The following is a 27,166-nucleotide window of genomic DNA, read 5'->3' on the forward strand; positions in this document are numbered from 1 at the left end:
TACATAAACATCATGTTCTCTTCTCTAGGCTGTATTTTTTGGGCTTTTAAAAATATAACTGACTGTAAATTTCACCAAATTCATTAAAGTATTATCCAAAAGAAAGACACTTAAAGGCAGAAAATTAATGTTGGGCAGATACTCTCTTAAGGACAACAGATCCAGATCTTGAAGGTGCTTACACCTTGCAGGCTTTGGCCCTACAAAAAAAAATAGATTTGTGAACCTGCCAAAGGCAGATGTTTTTCACTTCATTACACATTTTTAGTAAGGTGAAAGAACTCAGCTGTCACTGTTGGAGAATTAACAACTGAAATGAACATCTGATATAAACACAAGAATTTTCTCATCATGGAAAGCTAAACCAGCACTGGGTTTTATTTTTTTACAGCTTTTCTCTCATAATTTTCTGTTTAATTTTAACAAAGAGCATGTTAATAAAGGGGAGAAGAAAGGGTCTCTTCTGCCTGCTTTGAGGCACAAAGGTGAATAAATCTCTGGGGTACATACAGCGCTCTAGCCTATTTGGGTGACAGGAGCAATACAGAAAAAGTTGGTGCTCTTTTTGAGGGGAAAATAACTCTCCTTACGCTGCATCTTCGCTGCTTGCTGAGATTCTAGAAATCTGCTCCATTGAGGGAGAGGAGAAGTCTGTTGCTCACTCAGCCCTCCTTCTGAAAAGTTTGCGTGCACGATTGTGTGTATGCTTATTAGAAATGAAAGGAATCTTCGTTACTAGAGTCAATTGTTATTAAACAGAAAAGACTAACACACCAAATGTCAGCGGTTTTGTTGGTTTCTGTTTTGCATTTCCATCACACCGTGACTGTTTTCTTAGTTCACGCGGGCTACCAAGAAAGACCAGGAAAATCCCTTACCCTAGGGCACTTCTTTTATATCCGGACCAATTTCATGTTAAAGTTTTGAAAGGAAATGTTGACCATGTGTGTAACAAACATTACTATCTTCAACCACCACATTTGGTCTCATCACTAAAAATGTATTGATTCATTACTTTAAGCACATTATCACTTCTCAGCATGACTCTTGCTATAGGTAGAGTTCAGCGAGTCTGCCTAAACCTGTTTTGCTCATGTCAACCTCAGCATTAAAATGAAGTGGCATGAGGAGCACCATCAAGCTTGAAATCATGAAGCATGGCAATTTGCTAAACACTTAGTATCACTCTCATCCTTCAGTACCATAAACAACATAATATAGATCCAAATACTATGACATATTAAAAATAAACTTTATTACAATGCAGGCTTCCTCAAATTTGCTGAGTTTTGGTACACATACATACATAAATAACACCTTTCGTTTGATTTTTACTTGAGTAAAAATCCATTCAAATGCTTCAGCCCATTGCCCATTGAAAGTTTAAGCCCTCACTTCTCTAATCACCAGCCTTTATCTTCCACAGTTGGGCATGCATCCATAGCAGAAGATGATACATTGCGATGCAATTGCTCTCAAATACGTCTCATTCTGCATTATGGTGGATTTCTTGACAAACACAACCAAGGCAGTCTTCTGGTGAACAGAACTATACAAGTAAGCACAAGCTAAGGACATTTCAAGAGTCTGTTTCACTGGAAGGCAATAAGAGGACATTCACAATTTGAGGCCTGACTGTCACAGGTGAAAAGTGCTTACAAAACCAGCAGTAGAGCCAGATAGGAAGAAGAGTCCCTCAGCATCTCACTGGGAACAGTTGGACTTTTCAGTGCCCTGATCTACACTTGGGTCAGCACCTGCAAATACAATACTCTCTTCAGTTCCACTGTACCCATTTTTTCCTCAATGTTAAGTGACGAGCCCAGGTATTCAGGATTTTCTAGCCGTAATTCAGATTTTTCTGACACCCTTTCTGTATTTATCTTTTAAGGTAAAAACAAAGATAACAATCCTGAACATCCAGATTTGACAATTTACAAGAATTCAGGTGTGATGGAAAGTACATACGCAGTTCAGCTTATGGATTTGATGTTACTTCTAGACCACTGGGCCAGGCCCCATCGCTTTAGACTTCTAGACTTGTTTCTGCAACCTTTCATGAACCCACCTGATATTTAAAGCTAAATCAGTAAGACAGACATAGATATTGACTTTACAAATTCAGGTCTTCAAAAAAAGCAAAAAAAATGAAAACAGAAACTCAAACAGATAATAGTATCAATAAGCCTTCCAAAAAATCTCATTAGCCAGAACATAAAGAAAACCAGTTTTAGATTTCAGAGGCCACCAAGTATTCCTGTCCTATGACAACACCCATGTAGCAATTGTGTTGCTCTTCCACTGTTCTCTTTTATCTCATCTTTACCTTTTACAAATTAGTTACCACTTTCTGAGCATTTCGTATGTTCCAAATAAGTTTTTTTCTTACCTTATGGTCTATGACTGTTTCTAGTCAAGGCTCACATTGTTTTTAATTCATACTTTCAAGTACCAGTTCACTGTATTTTTGGGGATCAGTAAGATGATCAATTGTATTTAAGGGATCCACTTTCTTTCCTCTTCTTCTTCCTCTACTTCTTTGCCTTGTTTCTTTTGATTTCAAACACTACTAAACATTATAGCATGGAAAAAAAAGGGAACAATTCTAATACAGAATGCACTTGAAATACTTTAAAGTGACAGGCATCGTGATATCGTGTTGCCTGTCTGGCTTAATAAAAAACACTTTGCTGAAAAAAATAAGAAAAATGTTTCTGAATGTATAAATAAAGCAGCAGAGTTCTGAATAGAAACAAGAAGGTACCTCAGCATATTCATCAGCCACATGGTAGCTACCTTGTAGCCTCATTGTTGATAGTAAATGAGACTTTTTGTGTGTCACATTAGAACTAACACAAAAACAAATGTGTTTATGTCATATTTAACTGACTTGTGCCTGGGGTTATCTCTATTTGTACAAAGAATTCAGAGAGAGACAGAAAGAGAGTACGTGTAGAAAGGAAGAAAATAAGGCTAGATTGATTTTTTTTTTCCCTCATATGCCCTCCAAAGAAAGAGGGAACCTTTATCTGAGGATAAAATTCAAGTGCCACTCTTAAAAAGCAACAAGTAATGAGACAGTATGTGAAACAGAAAGAGATTTTTTTTTTTCTGAATCAAAAACATGTTGTGGATGTTGTTCTTCTTTTACTTTGGCATCATCTGGTTTTCAGAAGTGCTGAATATCAACAACTACCCTGGAGAAAGCAGAAGTTTTACCACTTCTGAAAATCAGACCCTCTTCTTATGGTGAAGAACCATGTGAACTCCCATTTCTCTCTTTTCTATGTTGCGTATCTAGCAGCCATTTACTTGGGAAACCCCCTCCCCCCCACATTACGTTAAAATATACAACCTTGTTTTATCAATTTAAAAAAATAATTGTGTTCTTTTCCCCAAAAAAAGTCAGGTTAGGGAAACATAGGTCTCTTTTTAGAATCGGGCAGCTGAATCACACTGATCCAATATATATGTTTTAATTTCATTATTTTTAATGGATACCCTGTCTCTAATGCACCACAATAAATGTGATGAAGCTTCCCCTCTCTTCTGGACAGAAAGAAGTTTAAATACGTTTGGTTTAATTTTTACATATAGATACGTGTGTGTATGTATGTATTTAGATGCTGCTTCTCTTCTGCCTCCTTCATGAAAAAAAATCATCTTTTGACTTGCTTCTCACCTTTTTCAATTCTTTGTTCGTTTGGAAAAAGTAAGGGCCATAATCAAGATTTCTCTGTGGAAAATGACTGTCATTCCTAAAAAAGGTTTCAATGAATTCAATTTAGTTGGTGTCTTTTTTTGCCTATTCATACTAATTAGTGATTGTCAGCCAACATATTAAGACAACAGAAATCATAGCAGGGAAGAACAATTTTTAACTTCCTGCCTGTATGACAGTACTAAGTTATTTTCTGCTTGTATGGGAGAGCTAAAATGAGAACAAAGATCAAGTTTGCTTTCTCTTGCATCGACCTGGCAATCCAAACACACCACTGAAAAACAAATGCAGAATTTAGGTGGCTATGCATGCTGGACGATGACAAAGACTGAGGTGAAAAAATGAATCTGAAGTATGTCGGAATTCAGAAGGAAGACTGTTGTTTCAGTAGAAATACCAAAGATCAGGCAATTCAACAGGAAAACTGATCAAAATTAAAGCCCACCTGGACAGATTAGTTGGTAACCCACTCCCCCTTGCTTTGGGATGTTCTCCAAAGCACACCACCAACAAGCTTCTAATACCAACTATTCTGAGATTTTCACTATAAACATATGCAGTATGTAAGACACCAGTGGAAGATAGTTTAAACAAACAAGAAAGTAAGAACTGGTCCGGCCATGTAGGTCAAATAAAGATAAAAAAAGAAAAAAACCTCTATCTTCTGGACTGCGTTAGGGTGTCACTTCGTCTTTGGTATAAAATAGGCCATCCATAGGCTGCATTTGTTCACAACTAGGAAAGACTACAGAAATTGTCAACAATTTCTTCTATCTATTGCTTTTTTTGCACTTTTTTGACCATAAGCTCCTATCTACTTAAGTTTTTTTTAATGCTCTTAAGCTAGGTTTTTGCAATGTGACAAGCAAAGCAGACTAAAAACTTCTTAAAGCTCATAAAAAAGACTGCAGATAAAAAGCACTAATGCTTTTGCTAGCGATCACGCTTTGTAAATAAAAAAATCTGCATTCTGCAAGAAAAAACTCCTGCATTCTCCATAATGCAGCAAGTTTTTTTCTCAATTCAATAACTTTACTGTAAAATGCTTTAGCCTTCTAGAATTTTTTCTGTCAACACTTAAGACAAAGTTCATAAAAGTCCCAGCATTTTTCCAATCCTTTCAGTTGCCACAGTTCCTTTATCATCAACTTTTCTTCAAAAGAAGAAAATCATTTTCTTTTAAACTGTACAGTTTATTTTTTGTTCACCCCAAAAACTCAGTCTATTAAACTTCTGCACCAGCACCGGTGTGAGCAGTTTCAATTCATTCTCGGGTTTTCTAACAAGACGTTGACAGCTTGCTTTGAGAGCCTTTGACGTCCTTAAAATTAAGGCAATTAAGATTCAAGATAAACCTTACCTAAACATTTCTTTAAAAAAAAACAAGAAACAAAAAAAACAAAAAACACTCTAGATTTAAAACAAGAAGAAAAATAAAATGAGAGAAAAAGAGTAGCTTAATTTTTGAGGAAGACAATTGGTTTTCATCTCAACTTGCTCCCTCTTGACATCATCAGTTTTTCTGTTTAAGAAAAAAAAAAAATTCTAGCTACGCCTCCAGGTAAATTCTGAATTCAAATGTTCGTCCAGATGAAATGTCAACCCAGCGTTTTTCCTCTGGGTTTTTCCTGTAGTTAAAAAAAAAAAAAAATAGCAAAAATAAAATTGTCAGACTACATGACGGAACCATTTGCACAGCACATAAAAACACTGTTTTGTTTTCATTGGGAAAGGTAGAAAAAAAAAGCATTCATTTGACGCCTGTGCAAACTGGAAGCCAACTTCTTGTTCAGTGAAGTTTCTCCATTCAAGGCAAAGATTTCAGACCGACATTCTTCAGTCCTGTTTATTGTCTGTAAAAACAATTGAATTAAAGTGGTCATTAAGTCAAAACAACTTTGAAATAGCCTCCTCTCCTTTTTTTTTTCCACCCAATTCCCTTTAAAAGTTATCCAAGCTAAACTAACTTTGCAGCTGTTTAAATATGATACCAACACTAAGCTGAAAATAGTCAGGCAGAAATAGGGAACTCCTGCTTTGGGGACGTTAACACATCCTAAGCAGATGAATTTACTCTTGTTAATGCTATGTTTAATGGGCAGTCTAACAATACTGAAATGAGATGAATACGTGGCTTAACACTGTGTAAATATTTCAAGAGTAATACAATAAGACAGCGAATATTTTCATAACTGGCACTATTTTTTTTGGATACTAATAATAAAATGAAGGATAAAGTTACAATAAAAGGATACATCCAATTTGTTAAAAAGAACACATTTTGTGATGGCAAGAACAGTAGACACTGGAGCAATCTGCTTAATGAGCCAGTTATGGCTAACTTAGTAGAAACATTCAAGATAATATGAATTAGAAAAACATAATTTTTGACCATATAGTGTCAAATCTTTCTAAATTTAGCACAGAGAATAAGCTAAACTATCAACTTTTTTTCTTACAGGGGATAACTCTCATTTTGTTTTTTTGAGGTTTCATGTAATTTAAAGATATGCCACATCAAACTTCTCTTAGCAAGACTATATGAGATCTTTTGGGAGACATAGAACTTACATATAAACGTTGTTTCATGTCTAGCACTATGAGTAAGGGTTAGCTAGTGGTCTTCCTACAGTCCTCAAAACTTGCATGGAAAAAATCCTATTCCAACCAAAGTTCAACATAAGAAAATCCAGCACCTTTCCTCTTGCAAGCATCAATGCATTTGCCTTGCTTAGTTTTAAATTACTTTTAATATTAGGAGTTAAATTGTGAGGAATGTTGGTGACACATTTGCAGCAGAACTATTTCCCTGGGATGGTAAACATAAAACCAACTTCAATTTTAAATATCAAATTTAGCAAAGGACTTTTTCACTGCATGAAGCCTGACAATTAGTATTTTGAATGTAACCACAGATTTCCATAGCAGGCAAGAATTAATTATTTTCTTAGGGTTTTTTATGCATAACTTCCAGTAGGAGTTCTCAAGTTGGACTGCTCAGCTGGATCAAGTGGCCACCACACGCATGAAAGGCCAATTCCACTGAACGGTCACAGCACACACTCTCTAGTCTAACCTGGCATTGAATTTGCCCACAAAAGTCTCCAGAAAAATGTAAATCTTTCCACATTTAAAATCAGAGTACGTTGTCCAGCAGAGTTTTGCTTAGAGGTAAAAGCGTACACTTTTCAGGGGAAAAGGATCTCCATTTATCTCCACTTCACAGATTTCACACTTTTATGTGGAAAATTAGAGACTTACAAGGAAAAAAGAGAGTATGGGTCTAAAATAATTAAGGATATTTCCTCATAAAGTAGAGATCTCTGCTCAGAAACCAAGGGCTGTTTCTCCTATATTGCTACACAGTAGGTAGCCACGTTTTTGACATGAAATTAGCATTTCTGAACATCTATGGGTGGGACAGCAGCCAGCATATTAAGTAACAGAACGTGTATGCTGATTAAAAAAGTGGAACTTAAACTTTAAATCTCATGGTTTATTTTTACTTACAAAGAGAGTACAGAGTCCTTATACCACCCAGTTCATTCTGAGTACATTGCCTCTCCTTCGTTGCCTGCAATTTCATGATTGTTGCAAAGAAAATAAATATAATGAAATACACTGTTACAACTTTTCTCCTGACTGATCAGCTCCTATGAAATAATTTTATAGTGTCTGCCTTTTCCTTTGCCTATATCTGACAAAACCATTGTCTGGTCATGGTAATTACTTCCTCTCATCTCACTTTGAAAACAAGCTGTTGTGCATTGGTCATGATGCTTGCTTTTAACAAATGTGCCCTTCAAAGAGTAGCTTAATAAAATCGTCTTTTAATTACAAAATAACTTCACTTGGTTTTATATTAAAGGTTACTGAAATACTCTGGCAGAAGTTGTTTTTTTAAGACAGAGACTGTGTGTATTTTGGTTTGTTCCTACAGCTTCCCACACTTTGCATTTCTGCCTGCAACTGGTAGATATAAATAGAGGACACATTTCAGAAAAAAAACACTGAAATAATCATAACAAAAAATCTGTAGTGAATCTGCCTGTGTCGTTAAAAAAGAAAGAAAATCCTCTGACCATAAATGCCAGTGCCATTAGATGTGTATCCATCATTGCAAAAAGGCAATAGCTGACAAGGAAAGATGAGGGATCTCATACTTGGAGAAGGTGTGAATTCACCACACTGGCAAGAAACACAGCACCCACTTCAATAAAGAACTGCAATGTGGTTTCCTCTTATGTGGGAAATATGCCAGAATCCACTGCTCACAGCTACCTTATGAGGGCTTCGGAACCTAAGTCCTCCTGCTTTGAGACTTAAGCGAAAGGGAACTGGAACACGGGGATGGTCAGATCCAAGCTCCTACAGAACACAGTCATCAAAACAAGCCAACAGGACGCATGGTCACACACATTTCTCTCTTCCCCCACTATATTCTATATGTATTTTGCCATCATTTATTTACAGGTGCTAGAGAGACTGAGGGCTAGAAGGGATACGCATGCATAGACTGTGTCTCTGACTGGGTGCATCAACAAAAAGCTTGTGATAAATTGCTTTTGTAGTATGTACATATAGACAAATACGGGCATGACATAAGAAATAGTGTGGTCTTACATTTTATGGCAGTCAAAAAGGGACACTGTGTGATCTGAAACCATATGTTACTCATATGTTACACAAATAATGGCATCTTCCACTTTCAGAGGTCAAAAATGAAGCAATTGACAGATTGGTACAATTCTAATCTTTCCTATACCAGCTTATATCTTATGCCTCTGTAAGTACTATGTCATGATGCACTGACTGACATACCTAATGTATTTCTTGTCTATTTGTCTACTTCCTTCCCCAAAGATAAAAAATGTGTAATTCTCTTTTCACAGTAATGCTGGTGTTCAATATACATGTATTAATCAAGGACTGGGTTTGGGCTCCATTCTAGAATCTGTCCAACACTGATCGGTCCCGGTGAGTACCCTGTCAGTAAATAACCTTCCCTTCGTGAGGACCAGTTTTATTGTGACAAAGAGAAGGAGTATTTGAGGATTATTCTTATTATTTAGGAGTTCTAGGTCCAGCTGTCAGTGTACAAATTCTGAATTTTTCAAGGTATTCTGTGGGAAGCAAATAAAGGGAGCAGAGGACAGGAGAAAGACAGAGCATTGCTTCTCCTCATCTCTTTCTTACTCCTTCTTCGTCCATTGCCAGTTCCTGCCCACTCAGTGTCTGCATGGCACCAGTTTTGCACAATCACAAATACCAACTTGGGGCAATTTATACTACTTCACTAGCTACACTTTCAGAAAGAAACTTTTACATGTGTACCGTGTCAGTATTCTCATCACTGCAAAATTTTAGCCCTCTTTTTAACCTCTGATGTCAGATGCTGCTTTAGCCCAGCATGATGATTGTTAATGCAGCTGTCGAGATCCTTCTGAGTCCAGAAAAGCAGCAGACAGTTAGAGAGCATATCATTGCAGGCAGGAACTCAAGGACATTTTGCCAAGGTGAGGCCATCAGCCACAACCTTTTGCTAATTGCACTGCTATACATCCAGAATTCATCTGAACTTAAAGCTGTTCAGAATTTATATTGCTGAAATGTGTAGCAGAATTTGGCCCACTATAATCAAGAAACAAAACCTTCTGGTTACAAAGCGTATGCCTACTTACTTAGACTGTTGGTAAGAATATGCAGGTGCATGTTCACTGGATGTTTCCACTGTCATCTGTTGCTGTTGACCACTGGCTTCCTGTGATGAAGATGCTACTGTCTGTGGAGAAGTATCAGCAACAACGCCCTAAGTAATCAAATGAGAACACAAAAAACTTACTAATTTTACTCACTGCAGTGAATTACATAAAAGAGCTCAGCACCTGCTCACCATCCCTCTATTTCTCTAGAGGTCGAAAGAGTTTGAGATAGCAGAACCACATGCTAACACAACAAAATCCATGAGTTTTAGAGAGCTAATCCAGCAAGAAGAAGCTTCCTTAGTGTACCAGCCTCTGTAGTGCTTTGCTCTCACAGGCTGCAGTGGAAAACACCTCCACCTTTGAGGGCAGTTCCCTGCCCATCCAAAGCCAGAGGCAAAACTTCTGACCAGTGGAGTCTGGATTTCACCTCTTGCTTTTTTTACAACATATGTATGGCTCTTCTGATTTTCACTTCTCTACCTCAACTTTACAGTGAGTTCACATTTAATTTGTTTGCTTTACAATGCGATAAAGGCAGAATCTAGACCCACTGTCCTCTGCTTTACTACACATCCAATAGAATTTTAGCTGCCTTAGAGAAATGCTGCACTCCTCTATATGCTGCTTTGATGCATGTTCCCCTCTACATGCTGCTTTTATGCATGTTCCCTGCAAAAATAAATTTACTTCACACTGAAGACTATCTGTTAAGTCAAAGCTCCAATGAAGTTATATTTATATGTTTGCAAAAAGATAACTAAGTAAACACACAAAAGATGACATGTATGAATTTAACATTATGCACTATTTCTTGTCCTACTTAGTCTGCACAATATTATGTTCTACTATTTTTGTACACTTTCAAAGTAAGCTATATTTTTCCTTTACTCTCATGCCTGGTGTGTTGGTCACATGAACAACACTAGCAGGTCTCTTCAGGGAAAACGCTGTATTACTGTATTGCACACAACAGAGCCAGAAGAGGGAGCACAAAGCACTTTCTTTGTTTTTATTTGAGTCCTGTGTAAACAACAGGTAGTTTATTTTAAATTATCTGTTAAAAATATCAGTTCCATTTTTCAGAAATTCTTCATATCTATTGCTTAGCAGACTCTCAGTAATATCTTGTCCCATCTAGTTCCTTGTCTTTATCCTTCTTTTTTTGTCCGTCTCAATTTGAGATTGTAAGCTCTCTGGGGCAGAGACTGTATTTTTTGATCTCTGCTTGTGGAGCATCCAGTATAGTAGGGCCTCCATTCATGATGCGACAGGAATCCAGATAAACGTTACCAATATTCATCATCACTGGATCACAGCAAGACAGGCTATATACTCAGATAGCATTTAGATTATCACAGTAGATAATCACGACATCATGTTACATTATCGAGCATGAATATACCAGCGGGTGATGGGGAGGAGGGCTCAGGAGGAATTAACTTAGTTTCTCATTCGCACTGGTCAGCACAGTGTGCAGCCAGTACTGCTGTATGAGCCACTCTCCATCCCACCATTTCCTTTTAATCTGGATTTGTATCTGCCCAGTTTAATACCTAAGAATGGCAATTGAAAAGATGCACCCATATGGCCTGTCTGTAAACAAACAAGGTTTAGGGCAAAATTATCCCAAGGCAAAAAAGACTAAAACATGACCAGCTCGGTATGACATAACAGTAGCAGCCTTTCCCGTGGGACCTCATTTTGGAATCTCAGTAATTGCAAAGAACCAGCAGAGTTCTTTGGAGAAACCAGCATGAGTCCACTTGACTGCTGGTGGAGCCATGCCAGCAGTACAACGAACTCAGCACCCTCAAAGCACAGAGCAGTAATAGCACAAACTCCAAAGTCCACACAGCCGAAGACAGATATGCAAAGACCCTGGCACTCCTTGCATTACTCCAGAGTAGGGGAGAAGTTATTAATAAAAGAAGGTAGCACCAAAGGGAACACACAGGGAAGAGGATGCCAAGGCTCCCTCCTCTTGCTGTGCTCAGCGGCTTTTATGAAGCTTCACAGAAGTAGAGGCCAAGCTGACACTCTCCCGGCAGCTTGTGGTCTACAGGGGTGAGTAAATACTTACTCATTAGACTGTCATCAGCATGACTCAGCCCCAAGGAGGGAGGGAGCGAATCCTTCCTCAAGGATGAAAAGCACTCAGTCAGTGCAGCATCCTCCATGTCTGTATATACAAGAGGAAGGTTTCCGTTGCTCAATCACCTTTTCTGGTGGCTAAATGTTTCAGCAATTACCTATACTTGCTAACGACCACATCAAACCCTTTTGCAGCCTTCTCTTCTTGGAATCTCTTTTGGGTTTGTGGTCTGCCTGCTGGGTTTGTTTTCCTGTCAGTTCCCATCTCCCTCCCAAGTACATGGGGAAAAAATAGTCATAATCACTGATGTTTTCTTCCATGTCCTGCTGCACAACAAAACAAATGCAAAACAAGAGCCCTTGCAAATAATAAAAATAAAAAAAGGGGGGGGGGGGGGGGGGGAGAGAAAAAAAAGAAGGAAAAAGAAAGAAAGAAAAGAGAAGGAGAAAGGAATGTGCAGTCCTAATTTTAAAAGCTGGAAGCTTCCAGCCACCATTCCACAAAGCAGCTTCAGGCCCCTTTCAAACAACAGGTGCAAGGAGACATAATAGAGAAGAGTTCTGCTACCCCTTCACTCTACTTTCATGGATGGAGATAAACTTACTTCAATAGGGACAGCTGTTGGAGGCACAGGAGTGTACTGGGGAATGTAGGTCCCTTGCATAGGTGCAGCAGCAGTCATGTACTAGAACAAATCAAAGGCAAATGCACATTAGAAAACCACAAGCAAGACGCATAAAACTACTTTAGAAGCACAACACTGTTTCAACTTCCTATTCAGAGTTTGTTGGTTAGTGTACAGCCTATTATTTCTTTCAATTAAGGATTTTAGGCAATGGTAGGAATTACCTAGCTATTAAAAATCATAAACTTGAACTTCAAAGTCAGGTCATATCTGAATATAGGCAACAGCAATCATCTTGCTGATAGATTCAGATTGTTCACATGGCTTCTAAAATTGAGAGACTCCTATTTGTACAGTAGAGACACGACAGCAGCATATATATATGTATATATAGTGGTTACAGATACAAAACCAGTCTAAACAATCTTTTAGAATCTTATTGGTCTTATCTAATCGCACCTACAAAAAAACGAAGCATGAAATTTGACAGGTTTATTCCAGTCTGTGTTCAACCCTATCAATAACAGCAGTTGAATTTACAGGGATACAAAGCTCCAGGGAGATGCAATCCGAGACAGGAGAAACAAAGGAAGAGGAAGATATATCTAGATATATCTGAGAGTTTCTCCTTTTGGACACAGAATACCTAGCTAAATTCTTATGGCTTATTCTTAATATCCAGGGATCTTTTCTATGCATCTTGAAACTTCTGCAAGCTATTATTATAGCAACACTTTGTATTACCTTCTCTAAAATACTGTCTCTCTCAAGCACTACAAGACAATCTTCTTTAAAATTCATGCGTGCATGTGAATTTTTCCACTGGTATGGCACTAAACTCTTTATATACAGCACTTCTTAAAAAGCTCTTGAACTGAATGGAACAGATATTGTTCAAATCTTCAAATAAAGCATCAATATTAAGTTGTCAGATGTATATGTACTTTTCTTTCTACAATCCAGTCCTAACTGCGTGTCTTCACTGACAAGAATCTCAGAATGTGCCCAGTCCCACAACTGACTGTATGACACTTCCACTACATGTTATCTTCAAAGACACACCGAAGATCTGAATCAGCCCAGAATGTATTTGATGAATTTTAAAATGAGTTAAATATAGCTTTGCTTCCTGGCAGAGCTAGGAAGTGCCTGCAAGATTTTATTCCGCTGTTTATAGTAAAATTTACATTTAAAGCACTCTCTCACCTCAGTTCTAAACTAACTGGATGGTTTGATATGCCTGTCACAAACAAGCATTATGAAATTGCATGGTGGGGTGCAGACTCTGCACCAATACTGGAGAAAGGCCTTAGGGAATGAGAACAGCATATTTAAAAATCCCACAGCTAAATTCTGAAGTCTTCATTCAGGTAAAAGCAAAAAAATTACTTCAATGGAATTGTTTTCTACAGAAAAAAAAATCAGTGAGGAATATAGGTAACATAGAATGTATACTTGCAATATGAGTAGCATACTGTATTGAAAACCATTACAATATAGCTAAAATTCAGTGTTTTCCTTAACTTGAAGAAAGAGATGGAAGTGTCCCCAGTGTCTGTGTGCCTATACCAGGCCATGATTTTCTGCAGCTCCTTTTCCTTGTTCTTCAGAAAGAGAATTGAATTCAGTAGTTTTTTTATGAATGCTAACCCACCAAAGACATTAGGCCAACTATCCGTATTGTACTCAGTATAGTCGGGCTATTCTCCTGCCTTACGGATTAGGAGCTAATGAGAATGTCACACCAGGGTGCTCCAGAGCTGCTTCCATTTCATTCATTCTGCTTTGTAATGTTGACATCACATGTTGGGACTACATCTGCTGTGTAGCATTGTTCTAAAAGTGTCAATATTTAACATTAACCTGAAGCACCCATTCTGACAGCTCTGCAAAGACGTACAATGGTTTTAAATACCTAACCAGGCTAGCTTCACTCAGACAAAAATATATAGATTTTAATTAAAACTGCTCATTTAAACAATAAAGTGACCTCATTCAACTTGGACTTCCTCAGAGCTCTTCCCTGAACCCAACAGAAGATCAGCGCTCAGACTCTTACAAGATGCAGTTGTCAGCTATTCCCTTACCTTACACACAAACACGTGCAAGTTTTAAAACACAGATATCAAATTATTCAACTGCCTTTTAATTCAGACCACTCTTTGCAAAATCCTTTGTCATTGAGTTCTGTTGTCACTGAAATCGGGAGTAAAACTTCTTAACACCAATGTAGCATTAAAAAGCAGGCATTCTTTATTACAGAGCCAGATGCATGGGGGATCGCTCCTCTTAACGTGCATGCCGTATGTCACCTCACCCCAAGTTTATATAACCCTGCTACATGGATGTGCATTAAGTTTCCCGGAATGTTCATACATATTTATTCTATTTCCTGGAACTAATTATCACATTTGCATAGTCATTATGCATGCAGCCTGGGTCTCTGTGGGGCTTCCACGGGGTCCTCGATGGTCTCTGGTGGTCCCTGGTGGCTGTAGAAGTGATACTTCTTGGTGTCCTTACCATGAATTCTGAAACTTTCCTCCCATATACAGTCATGAGTTGTCTCACTGAGAAGTTTGTGGATTCCTCCAGATCTTGGTGTCTGATGGTTTATCTGTACCTCCTTTAGATGTGCTTGTTACATTCTTGTCTGAGGCCTCTGACAGTCAGTCCTTTGTTTTATGCTTAACCTTTGTGGAATTCTCTATCATTCTTTTGCATCACGTACCCCTCCTATACACCACATACCCCTCCTGTAAATCACATCATGCACCCTGTTTTACAAGACTGTAGCACAACAACTGAAACTGTCCGGGAATTAACTGGCGTCTTTGCTGGCTCTGCAAGCACTGCTCTCAGTAGTTGTGCAGTTTCTTACCTCTACTGTTATTGTTCTCCTCTTGAGCTAGATCCTGGCCTTACTTGCCAGACTACTTCACATTGCTTCCTTCACTGCTACACAATCTTTAGGTGAAACTGTTTTGTTTACTTGAGTGTGACTGGTGGCCCTGGGCAAGCCCTGCTTGCCTTGGTCTTTCCAGACACTCACACCTTCCCATACCCTCCCAGTTTAAATTTTTTGCACAAATTTTAATGGAATTCAGCCAAACAGCAGGTCATTTGCAGTGCTGGAGACCAAAGACATCTAGTTACTCGCCAGACCGCCTGAAGAACTGTAGGAATGTGAATTCTGCCCTATATATAACATATTCTGCTTGTCTAAATGTCCACTGTAGTGGTGGTTCAACCTTTTGGTTAAATCATTTAGAGCTCTCCAGTTATAACAAATTATGTAGGCCAAATTAGTTCCACCAATGGCATACATTATGTCACAGATTTTGTGGCAAAGAATTTGGTCCTAGTAAAAGTTGGCAAGGCTCAGTCCTACAGAGTACTGCCACTTAACAACTGGCCCTTGACCACGCAGCAGCAAACCGGGCTGTGTTACAGGCGTACACATTGCACCCTTCAGTGGAATATCCAAACATAATGTATTTATCTTTACAAATGTAAAAAACCCCTCACCATTTCAGAAAAGAGTAACAGGGTCAACAATTAAACATGTTACCGGGCCTTGGAACCGATTCTCAGTCTCCAGACTCTCACTCAAGAATCTATTGAGGCCTCTGTAAAAAAATCTTCCAAAACTATAAAGGACAACTCGGGCTTAATCCTTGGAGATGCACAATTGGTCGTAAGTATCTAAAGTCCCCTCACATGCACAGGGAGTCCCGGCTGCGACCACATGAATTCCGGGGTGTCTGCCCTGCTGGATCTGTTTTCACCATGGGAAACCCAGCGCTGAGAAGCTGCTTTAGTTTTTTGTTTACTAACAGTATAATGAAAAAGGAGAACAGATTAATTTTCGTTATAACTGACACTAGCTCAATCAACGTCGCATGCATTTCTTTCCTTTATGAACTACATAATCCTAATTCTCTGATCTCACAGGATAAATACATTAAAGATAACACAGTGCTAAGGCACAATGTCAGTGTCAGCGCTTACATCAATGGCTTCAGATAATGCGAGAGTTGAATTTCTTGTCATGAATATTCACAGTTGGTTGTTAGCAGAAAGCTTCCTGAACACTGCTATTCAATAGCTTCCATACCCAGCACACAATGAGCCCAGTGGACTCTGTGTCTCTCCCTGGGTCCTCCAGACACGTTACCTAGCTATTCTGCAAAACAGTGTGCTCTGGATGGGTTGGAGTGCGTGCTGCCCAAGCTGGTAGGTGGAAAAGAGCTTCAGAAAGAATTGTGAGAGTCAGAAGAAAAGTGAAACATTTTATATCTACTCTCCTCAGGATCACCCAGGATGAAGACTCTGCTCTAAGACCATACCTTAGCTGAGGGACTCTATAGTGACGCTGCTCCATGAGGACCACAGGTCCTGTAGATACATATAGTCTGCACATGGCTTCCCATCTACCTCAAGAAACTAATGTAACTCAGAAGTAGGCAGAAGGCAAGCAAAGAGGACATCTATGTCAGAAGACCATCACCAAGACTTCTTTGCTCCATGAACCGCACTCACTAAAGTTCTTTATCTACATGTACGTGTGAAAGAGAGAAAGCATGACTCTCATGCTCAGCTTAGCAAAACCTAGCTAATTCCACTAAATATTAGTATTGTAAGCACTGAAATGAGAGAATCTGGAAAATCGAAATCCATTCTTTGGCATACGCTTCCACCAGGATTAAAGATTCTTGAGCTGTAATGTGATGGTCATTCAACAAAGTATGTGCAAGGCAGAAGAAAACACTGTTCATTCTTCCACAACCGTACAGGCTTTGTGTGTCTAAATGTAGAAGCTGCTCATTTCTGACAGTAAAATGCATAGTGACTCTATAGGCAGAGGTGATGGATTCGGAGGGTTATAAGGGAGCTTTTTTGGCACTTTGATCCTCTGAAAGCTCATAATATCTACAACAGAAAGAAAAAAGAGACACTGGAAGTGTCACTGTGCTCTTAATTTGTTTGTAAACTATAATTTTATTCATACAGTATACAGAATGCATGTTCTCAGCACAGTATTATAATATAATGCATGCTTTACAATGCCTGACTGTTTACTTCAGACTGCACTTATCAGGGCACAGATATAGCCTATATGCTATATCAATAATTCTGCTCACACCTTGTCCAACACGATTTTTGTTTTCACCTTTTTGAAACTGATTAAGCATGTGAAAAATATACAGCTAGAAAATGAGACTAGTAGTATACACTTGCAGCTCTGTTCTCCTGTCAGATATTACCTTCTGTGACTACAAAGAGTTAAATGAAGAGGTAACAAATGAATGAGGAGGTGAGTTGAGGGACAAAATGAAACTGTGAGAAGGATCATGTTTAATTCAGAGAGCATCAGTTCTTACAGATCTGCAAACAGTGAGGCATCCCAGCCTGCCTCTAGCAAGGCTCCTGTCGAGCCTTCACCAAACACTAAACCCATAAAGGTGGCAGGCATTGGGAAGAAATAAACAAGAGGCATAAATAAATAAAAAAAACAAGAGGACGGCAGTTGCCTGCACCAGGCAGAGAGAGGGAGCATGCTGCAGTAGGATCACACATTTCAACCATGGTGGAGCTGACTGACTTGCAGGGAATTTGCAAGAGACTTTACATCGAGATTGTGGCACAGGTCATGTCCATTTGTTCATTTGCCCTAGGAAACCTCTGGTCTGCCTTTCTTGGGCCCAGGTTAATGCAGAGTCGGGCAAGCACCTAACAGCTGAGATACATAGCAAGCACCTCTTACACAGGCTCTTAGTTACTGAATTTCAACTGAGACAGTGCCTGAAAGAGTGAGTGCCTCTTGCAAGGCCCAACAATTTCCTTTACACCACCAGAAGACTTTGGCCACACACTGTGTTTAAATTCTGAAGGTCATCATTAACAGAAAGTATAAGAAACCACCCTAAAGTACAATTCTATTTATAGGTCTAGTTGGCTATAAAATAACACAGTTGTGATTAGAAGGTGGCTACCAGAGATTCGTTGACTCTCTTGGCCACTATGAGTACTGTGAGATTTTAGAGTGACAACAGTTGATAACCTGGTCAGTGTTGAGTAAGTTTCCTGGTATAAAGAATATAGGAAAGAATTTACAAAAGGAGACATTAACATGTAAGTTTGCAGCAGATTCGGAAACCTGGAAAAACACTTACTCAGAATTAGTAGGCTTACTAAGGACAAGGGACAATGAGCAAGGAATAAATGTTAGAGAAGAGGCCTTTTATAAAATCAATGTGCAAATGCTGCTTTCTGATGTTTCGCTTTGTTTTCATGTAAACGTGTATCTGTTGCAAGTCTCAAAGATTGCTTTCCTTCTTTCACCGACCTCCATGCTCCTGAGAAGCCACAGAGCCTTTTCAGCCAAAGTGAGAGCCAAATTGCAGAAGCCTTGTACCAGCATATGCTGGTAAGCATTTACATCACAGCAGCCTGCTGAAGGGGGATTAAAGGGGGCATCTTATGCGAGTAAATGCCAACTGATGTGTCTTAAATGAGCAAGGATTCCAGAGTCTGGTCTTCAGTGACTACTTGTGGTTTCATATCACTGCATAAGCTATAGCACAGTGATAATGACTTAGCTTTTTAGGATTCTCAGAATTAATGCCAGGGTTTGTTTGTGGTTTTTTTTAAACCAACTGAGAAGTCTAGACACTGCATCACTAACAGAATTATGTGAAAACATTTGCATTGCTGGAAAACTGAAGGAAATGAGACTGTTGGCTGGATTTATTTTTATGGGTTTTTTTTTTGTTTTCTATGAAGGAAACCTGCCTGCCCTTCCACTTTCAAATCTCTTTCCCTGCAAAGAACAAAAATTGCATCTCTCTTCAACCGTTGTAAAGTGGTTATAACTTTAATGAAATATAGAATAAATCTGCCGCTTTTTTGTCCCTGGGTCCGCCTTCTCACTTGAAAATACCCTGTTCTTCAATAGAAAAGAACGTTGTCTTGCTGTGTCCTCTTATCCCATAGTCTGGCACGTAGATGTAGGAACTCAGGAAGAGAAAAGGACCATCTAGTTCATCAGTGCCAGTGGCACTTCAATGAAATACAATATCCAGCCACTACAGTTTTTACTTTAAGCTTCAAAAATCTCTTGCTACCCAGAAGCATTCTGATTTTCCAGTTCAATCCTGTAATTATTCAATGGCTGTCATTAATCTTAGTTTCTCCTAATTAAAGAATGTGAGAATAAAAGATATGAAGTTTTTGCATATCTTACAATATTTTTGCTAATAATTATCAGCCTGGCCTAAAATATAACAATACAATGCTATTATACCACACAATTACCATAGACCTATCAAAAATAGCACTGTCATTCAACAGAATCCTATCACTGGGCCACTGCACTCATTGTTCAGGCAGAGAATAGAAATCTTTACAAGATTTAACCTTCCTTCCCTGCTGCTCAGTAATACAAACGTATTTAGCAACACCGGCTATCGCTTCCCTTTCAACCTTCCTAATGAGATGTTACCTAATTCTCTGCGCAAGTTAAATGAAGGTAGAGAGAATAATACTTCAAGAACTATATTTACAAACTAATCTCCTTTTCTCTTCAGGAGTTCTAAGCATCCTTCACAAACCCCTACCTTTGGAAATCAGAGTAATACAAAGGTATAGAAGAAACTGTACAGACGAGCTAAACCCCCCAACAGCTAACAGGTCTTTTCTTCATTTCAGAAATTCAGGCCTGCTACTAAAGCAGAGCGATCAGGACTAATCAGATAAAGACTATTTAGAGTAAACAAATGTGAGATCAGCCAGATCACCACATACAGTTGTGCACCACGCTCTCACTGGCATACAAAATCCCGTGTTTGTAAGAACTGTAGCAAATGCAAACAGCACTCCAGGAATGTCTATAGAAATAGATAAATACAAAATGGCTCATTCGTTTTAACCACTTTTTAGAGTCTAAGGGATGGCATTACAAAGGAACTTGGTGAAAGTCTCAAATCGCTTTCAGATATCTCACCAATGTCTGAAAAGGGTGAAATGGGGGAAAACTCATCGGGATGTGAAAATTAAGTTCCTATTTTGACTGTATCTTTCATTAAAGGCAAGTGAAACTTCTTATAGGAGTAGTTCTCTGCAGCAAGTTATTCATATTATGTTTATCAGTTTATACACGGCTACGGAACTTGACCTCACAGTGCCAATGATCTTTGTGGTCCATGTCAGTGCACCTAAGCCCATGATATTTTCAATCTTGTCTTCCTCGTGACCAAGCCTCCACTGTAGGCAGGGATCCATGGAGGCTGTACAGAAATGTAGGCTGATTCTCTATGTATGACTGCACACATGAATAGCCACAAGACGTGAAAACTGGTTTTTTTGCATGATTTTAGTAATGCTGTGGGTCTGACAGATACATTTGCAAGAGAGCAAGACTACTCCTACGCTTAAAACAAAGACCAAGACTCTGGTATTTTGTTGTACTTTCAATTCTTAATTCTTCAGTTCTTACCCATTTCTCTACAATAGAAGTATTTTTTATTTTTTCTAATACCCTCTACGTACCTTTTCTGTGAATGTACATTATAAGATCTCTAGGGCAAGATTTCGAGCATGGGTTAGTGCATGATTTATTACAGACTGTCCTGTCTGTAGCATCCTGTGTAAAACCAGGGTGTAGTGACTATATCATAACAAAAGACTATGCTGCATCAGTCTTGGTAAGCCAGGGTTGGTAATCACTGAGCTTCTGTCACATCTACATTCTTCTTTCAGATCTTGTATCCTGAAGAATAAAGGGATGATGCAGCAGAATTATAACTGCTGCTTCTGATGCAAAAATTCCCTACGCACCCCCTCAGCTAGAAATTGTGAGGAATTTTCATCTGAATACAATTCTTTCAATTAGGCCCTGATAAATTGCTGCTCGTAAGATGAAGGAAGACTGATCTGTACATTTTTAATATTTTCAATATAAGTAAATAAACAAATTTGCCAGTGAAACTCTCAACACATGAGCATATTAGGCTATTATTAATAACATATGCATTTATATGAACAAATAATTGCTTTCTAGAGGTAAACATGTCTTCTACAGGCTATTAAACATCTATAAATTTGAAGAGTCTAAAGAGCAGCTGACTTCTGTGTATAAATGTCCATACTGTATGGATGAAGTTGTTGTTGAAACAAGAACCACTTAAACTTGTTAAATAAGAGTTGCTCATCAATCACATACACCTTCCATTTGCTCTTTCAGATCAGACATAAGAGTGGACAGCTGATGGGCAAACTGTCCAAGAATGAAGCAGATGAAAGTAAGGACAATTACAAGCTAAAAAAAATAAACAAACAAAAAAAAAACCCACTGCAGAAACACACAAAAAGTCACCTGAATGTTAGTATTTCTAATTATCCTAGAAACAGAAGGAATTTCATCACCTCCTGCATGAAAATAGAGTCATGCCTGACAGATGTAAGGTAGTAAGATAATAGCATTACACCACCAAAGTACACCTTGGATGTTATTAAGAGCAGCTGAAGCATAGTATCGCTCAGTCCTTTGTCTCTAAAAGATCCCTAGAAAGCAAAGCATTTGGTAAACTGTAATGAAGGATATCACTGGCTTAAAAGAAAAAAAAAAGAGGAAGAAAAGAAACGAAACCATCTCAAACATAAAAACCAGCTGTCCACAAGTACCCTGCCTCTAGAGATGGAGGAGAACTTGCCAATTCAGTGCGCACAAAACACCTTGCAGCCGTCACCTGTGGTTCCTGTTGGGGCTTACTTACACTGGAAGCTAACAGTGGCACTAGGGATGCCTTAAAAGCTGGCCTTCCTGTACTGATGGTGAACGTGCAAGTCCAGGCTTAGGCAGGGGGAAACGCGTTCCCTCTGGGAAATGCTGGGCCCTTATGCCTAAAGATGCAAGGAAAATCAGCCCGTTGTCAGGCACGTGTGGCCAAATCACGCACTCGGGGCTTCCAGGCTGCTCATCACATAGCTGGGGTGGTTGAGTGGGGAGCCTGCAAGCCCTGATCCCCACCTGCATCTGGGCAAAGCTCTGGGACATCCTTGTCTCTTTCCACACATCTGGGAACCAGCAGTCCCCGTGCAGTCTTCAAGTTGGTGCCCTGCTTTTCTTCCAGGACAATGCCACCAAGTTGTCTGCCCACAGCAATATTCCTGGGGTTTTCAGGCTCGGCTCCCAGGACTAATCTGGTCCTCAGTAAGCAGACCTGTAAGCCGACTCATTAGTGAGATCTGGAAGCCTGCCCAAAACATCAGACATGGTGGGGCTGCTCTGGAACACGAAATCCTGTGAGTGCTTTGCAGCTGCTGCCTGAAAGCTGACATGGAGCAGGACAGCAACCGAGAGGGGTGTTTAAACCAGCTGGCAGCTGTCAGGATTTTGCAGAGTATATTTTGTATTGGAAACACCACAAGCCATTGTTTCCGAAAATTAATTTTTGTTTGGAATTTGTGGCTCATGGGAGAATCTTTCTGTTTTGTTTTGAGTTTTTAAAAGATGAATCAGAATGAAACCAAATTTTGTAAGCTGAATTTCCCACAAACTGGAAACCATGGATGTTGCTCAGCCAGTTCTTCTTCTATCTGTAACTTGGGCAAAAGGATAAACCATGTTTATATTTGGAAAGGGTGGGGATAATAGAGAATACTAACCTTTAATGGCTGGTGGCAACTTCAATGCATTTGAAGTACTATGTTTTAAGATAATGCAGTACAAAATACTGCTTCTCATTAGCATATGAAGTGGTTTCTTAAAATCTTTAAATATATTTACATGATCATTTGCTTTGCTTAAATGGCAGGGCTCTGAAAGGTGCTAATAGTAAGCATTTTTGTGAGGACTTCCTTCTTCCCACTTTCCACACACTGTTGAAATTCTTACTGGAGAACGGTCCCCTTAAAATTAATGTCAATGCTTCACTGATAGAGTGTGACTGAGCAAGAATATTACAGAGTCTGCCCTTAAGTCTGCTAATTATCAGATGTGGGAGTATCTCGAGACACATCACACTGCATCAGCTCCAGGGCTGCATAACCAAAGGAGAAACCTTGCCTTTTAGCGTGGTGCTGGCTAAGTGGACTGAACTACTTTGCCATGTCATGAGCTTGTCTACAACGTAAAGAGTTGCTTACAGCGTTGAACTCCAAAGCTTTGCGGTAAAAATTATACAGAATCTCTCTCAATTTGTCATCATTTCATCCAAGTGAGAAAGAGAGGAGAGAGGGGAAGAGGAGAGATATCAAAAAGTAACAGAATGAAATAGAAAATGAAAGAAGGAAAAAAATGCCCAATATTTCAAAAAAACCAGTCATCCCTCCTTGCTTTAAGCCTTCCTGTTTTGTTATCTAATAACTAATTCCACCCCTAAACTGTCCTAAAGAGGTGGCTTTAGAATGTCTCCCATTTTTGACTATTGCAGGTCTTTCATATTATTTCCCTGTACTATTTTCTTTACCTTGTACTGAGACACTCTATTTTGTTGAGAAAATGTGTGCAGCACAGCTGATGAACCATAAGTGAAGCAGCCAAGAATGCTAGCTTGGTGCTTCAGCTCTGAATCTCACTTTGAAAAGGTGAGCAACATAAGACCTGGAAAATCTGAGGTGTATTAAAAAAAAAAGGTAAAATAAAGCAAGCACTCATTCACCAGAAGACATTATTTAATATCGTTTTATGGGTGAGCTTAGTACTTATTTTCCCAGGAATCACATTAGCAATGCTTGAACGGGCCAGTAAAACAGATGTGTTTTAGTGCTGGCGGACTAGCAGCGTTCCAAGGCTGTTCTTTGTATTCCTTCAGTGCTAGCTTTCAAAAGGAGACAGAGTCAGCTCATATACATTCAAACTATATACAATTACCAATCGCTACAGAGTTGTGCTTTAACACCTTCTTACAGTTCTGGACAGTATGAGCACAGATACTGGTGTATGAATTTTAATATTTTTTTAGGGATAATAAAGTCCAGTCCACGTGAAAAGCAATTCACTTCAATGGTGAAAAAAATCTCTTAATCAGTCTTGTCCGCACTCTCAATGTACTGATTGTAAATAGTTTCAGACAGGGCTAGAAAAAGCATAGCAGCAGTCTCAGGCAAATGCTTGCTAGACCAGTATGCCATAATGGTTGTCCTTATTACATTTTTTTCAGGTTAGCAGATTCTGTGAAAAATCAAAAGCAAAGCAAAAGATAACAAAATCTTCCCAACTCCCTCCCCTCCCTCTAATTCTGATAGGAGATGCAATACGAGGAGGATAATCCATGAAGGGAATCAACACTGAGGAAGACATTAATACATGTACAAACACCCATATTTCCTCCTTTATGAATGCCCTTTATATGACAGAGCTGTCCAAACACCACTTAAGGAGTAACAGCCAAATGCTTGACAGACAGGCGTGATAAGTTATGGCTCAAAACATTTGCTTGCCAGACAGAAAGGGTGACTTTTTTTTTTTTACTGAAAATCCTTTAAGGTAAACTCACTCCATGTCCGCTGGCAGACAGCCATTTTTCTATAAGCTCATATTACAATGCTGTATTTCTAATGGATTGGGTATGGTTCTTTTCCATTTTGCTAATGAGAAAAGCTAAAGGCCATTACTTGTTCTGATTAAGATCCCGAGGGAAGAAATGTGATGTGTATATTACCAGGCCATACGTAAAGGAAGTATGTGGCATTTCTAATCAATCAGATGAAGGGTAGACAGAAAAAGTCTTATCCTGTGACTGCAGAGGAAGAAGATACAGGGGGAAAGAAACCATAGAAAGTGTCTTTAAAAGGTGACTTACGGGAATCAGTTATAATGATATTAGTATGATCAATGACTACGGCTGCTATCTGGGAAGGATGTAATTACCAAAATGAAAACTTTCAAATGGAAACCTGATCAAGGGCAGAGGTACTGTCATATTTCTCAGAGCACTGTCAGCTCTCATCCACGCGATGTATTACCATGTGCCTCACAAGCACCACCACAGCACCGGGTTGAGCTGTGCTTCCCTGGGGTGGGAGCAGGCCCGGGGAGGGAGGGGTAGCGAAACTTTGCATCCAGCTCAAAAACATGGCTAAGTCTTGGCCCAAAGGCAAAATCAAGATAAGGAAAAGCAAGGCTGGGAAAAGGAAAAATGCAAAAGAGAAAAGTCCCAGCCATGACTGGCTTTAAGGGAAGTTTTGCAGTGATGCACATTCAAAAACCGTTTCAGCTGAAAGAAAGGAAATGTTGCAGACCAGTGAGCTATTCTTCACAAAGGAGATCAAACAAAGAAATGTACCAAGAGATGCACTCCTTAATTTGCAGAATGATACTCCAGAGTATCTGCTAAAATGTTTCAATATGCAATTTCTACATGTTTAATCTTGATGGCATGGAACTTTTTAAAAATTAAACCTGCTTGAAATACAAAGTTTAGAGACATTTTTTCATTCCTTTTTCAACGGCTGCATAGTCACAGCTTGAAAATGCTACAAGATACATGCTCCAAATGGCAAATGAGATGAATAGAGCCTGGAGGTGGGTGTTCTAAGAGAGGACAAGATCCTTCGAATGTGTCATAACGCGTAGTCAGAGCTGTAGACATACTTTTAATAATATATTAATTTCATAGAATATTATAGATCACTGCTGAGCATTAGAACTGACAAAAATTCTAACATACCACATCCTCTCAAATGGAATTCCATGTGACAGATTAATGAAATATTACTGTCAATGACGGTAAAACTGTAACAGGTGATAAGGCCATCAGGAGAGACAGTCTTGTGTACTCTCCCAAATCTGCACTAGGGCATCTGGCTTTCCTCTATGGGACACCACTGCTTCTTTACAGATACTTAGGAATGCTTCTGATAGATCCACCTGGGAATGGAAGAAAAGGCTGTATGTAACACTTTGCCCCACCTGCTTTAAGAGAATAGTCACAAGAAACACTGGGACTGCGGATTTGGAAAACATCTTTGACCCTTCCTTTCATCAGAAGGCAATGCTGAGAGAACGTATTCTCTTAAATGTCACTGGCGACAAGGCATGGATACCACATACAGTGTTAGAAAAAAATCAGAATCACAGCTGAGAAAGCCCATCTACAGCTATCAAACTGAAATTCAATCATCTTTAGCTTTCCTCAAAGGTGTGTATTTAAAAAAATTCTACACAAGCCCTAACAGGAGTTTTCAGGGAACTTTTCTGATCCCTCTGCTCCACTCATGCGAAAAGGAACAAATGCTGCACATATGCACCTCAGCCTGTACAGGCAAGTAAGCCGGATGGGGGAAAACAGCCTGGCCTCTTCTAAATGCTGCAGCCCAGTCAGAGAGTTCTTCTTCTCAGGAGGATCTTGCAGAGCATCTGTTTCTAGGCTAGGTTGTCCTTTCTTGTTCTTTGATGTACTTCTGGCTTTGGCACAGGGAGTGACTGGAAAGCTCAGACATCTCCATTTTGCATTGGCACTCATGGATCAGCAAAATGTTCCCTTTCTGCTTTCCTTTTACACTCAAAAAGAAGATGAAGTACTGTACTGTGCAAATATTTGCAATGGAGAAAGTCCTAGCAGCACGACAGATTTTCTTGTCCAAGAATCTGACAGAGATGACAAAGTGGCTATTTTTCCATCAAATAAATTTATACCAACACCTTTTAAACCATAGGACTTCGCATGATTCACCTTACAAAGAAGGATCGCTGCTGACATGTGAGCGTTATACTGAACTCCCAAGCCCCACTCCTAAAATGCAAATTAGCAGAGTTAACATTTAGAAAGTGTAAAACTGGCTATTCCTGAAGCTGAGTAAGGGCATTTGCAGATTCCCCTCACTTAGTGGCTGATGTCAGGCACAATGAATTTAATCTTAGGATGGAGGGGAGTGCAGGGGGATGGTCTGCCAGCCTGTCCAGCTGTAATATCCCCTAATTGGAATTGTAATTGTGAACTGAAACAGCATCTGCTTAACTGTCATCCTAGCCTCAAGACTGGAACTTTTTGCTTGTTGTGAAGGATCATGAGAAAGAC

At 39.2% G+C, this 27,166-nt stretch overlaps 1 protein-coding gene across 7 annotated transcripts in view; it reads right to left on the reverse strand.

Moving 5' to 3' along the window:
• Positions 1–1,228: 1,228 nt before the first annotated feature.
• Positions 1,229–27,166, reverse strand: part of RBMS3 (RNA binding motif single stranded interacting protein 3) — a 722,203-nt gene continuing 696,265 nt past the window's right edge. For 4 of the 7 annotated variants that reach the window (XM_075418969.1, XM_075418970.1, XM_075418973.1 and 1 more), the window contains 4 exons: positions 12,123–12,203; positions 9,403–9,530; positions 7,232–7,295; positions 1,229–5,574 (listed from right to left, as the gene is read on the reverse strand). In XM_075418969.1, the coding sequence (XP_075275084.1) occupies positions 7,250–7,295; positions 9,403–9,530; positions 12,123–12,203 (255 nt within the window). In that variant the 3' untranslated portion in view covers positions 1,229–5,574; positions 7,232–7,249. Of the gene's footprint in view, positions 5,575–7,231; positions 7,296–9,398; positions 9,531–12,122; positions 12,204–27,166 lie in introns of those variants that run through there. The other 3 variants (XM_075418975.1, XM_009938046.2, XM_075418972.1) reach the window with 2 other exon arrangements.

This window comes from Opisthocomus hoazin, chromosome 4 (assembly GCF_030867145.1).
Source record: "Opisthocomus hoazin isolate bOpiHoa1 chromosome 4, bOpiHoa1.hap1, whole genome shotgun sequence".
NCBI lineage: Eukaryota > Metazoa > Chordata > Aves > Opisthocomiformes > Opisthocomidae > Opisthocomus > Opisthocomus hoazin.